The sequence below is a fragment of the Macrobrachium nipponense genome, chromosome 32 (assembly GCF_015104395.2).
Source record: "Macrobrachium nipponense isolate FS-2020 chromosome 32, ASM1510439v2, whole genome shotgun sequence".
In the NCBI taxonomy this organism is placed as follows: domain Eukaryota; kingdom Metazoa; phylum Arthropoda; class Malacostraca; order Decapoda; family Palaemonidae; genus Macrobrachium; species Macrobrachium nipponense.
Window position 1 is genome coordinate 7,856,495 of NC_061094.1, and position 674 is coordinate 7,857,168.

The 674-nt window shown below is 40.7% G+C and overlaps 1 protein-coding gene across 1 annotated transcript in view; it reads right to left on the reverse strand.

Moving 5' to 3' along the window:
- Window positions 1–674, reverse strand: part of LOC135207191 (transmembrane protease serine 9-like) — a 32,144-nt gene continuing 31,470 nt past the window's right edge. The window contains exon 20 of the mRNA XM_064238761.1: window positions 1–390. Within this exon, the coding sequence (XP_064094831.1) occupies window positions 338–390 (53 nt within the window). The 3' untranslated portion in view covers window positions 1–337. The remainder of the gene's footprint in view (window positions 391–674) is intronic.

Genomic DNA, 674 nt, shown 5'->3' on the forward strand with positions numbered 1-674 from the left:
ATGTATACATAAAGAATTTTTGGTATTCTTTCGTCATTTTCGTGCCGTTGTGGATCTTATGGAGAAACCTTAGACCTATACAGTATTTGTTCTTTACATTTTATAGATATACATGTGAATAGATGTGTATGTTGCATATATATGCACACTTTATATATGCATATGCGTGTGTGTTTGTGTGTGCGTAAAGTCTTAAGAATTTCCCCTCATTTGCGGTCACTGAATCACCCACTCGCAAGGTCAGGCGAACCAGCAGCCACACCACTGCAGCTGAGACTCAAGAGGTTCTCGAATGCAGCAGCATCTGCAGTCACCAACACCCTCCAAGACTCCGATTTCAGGCACACGTGTCTCCGCTCTCCGTGACGCTCTGGATCCAGTCCAGATATTCTGGAAATAAATAGGTCGCCACCTTAGCTATACACGGGGAATTCAATCGTGTATGGCGATTGCATGCCGCCTCCATGTGAGTGGGTGAATGCATACGTGAGAAAGAAAGTTATGCATAGGCCTATATGTGGATTAATACACGTTGTATAGTGTGTGTGTGTGTTTGTTTGTTTGTTTGTTAATGCATGTATAAGGTATAAATGTAAATATAATGCTAACAAGAGTAGTATATTTAGGTAAAATTCGAGGTAATCGTAAATTAGTATTCATTGACTCTTGGCTCT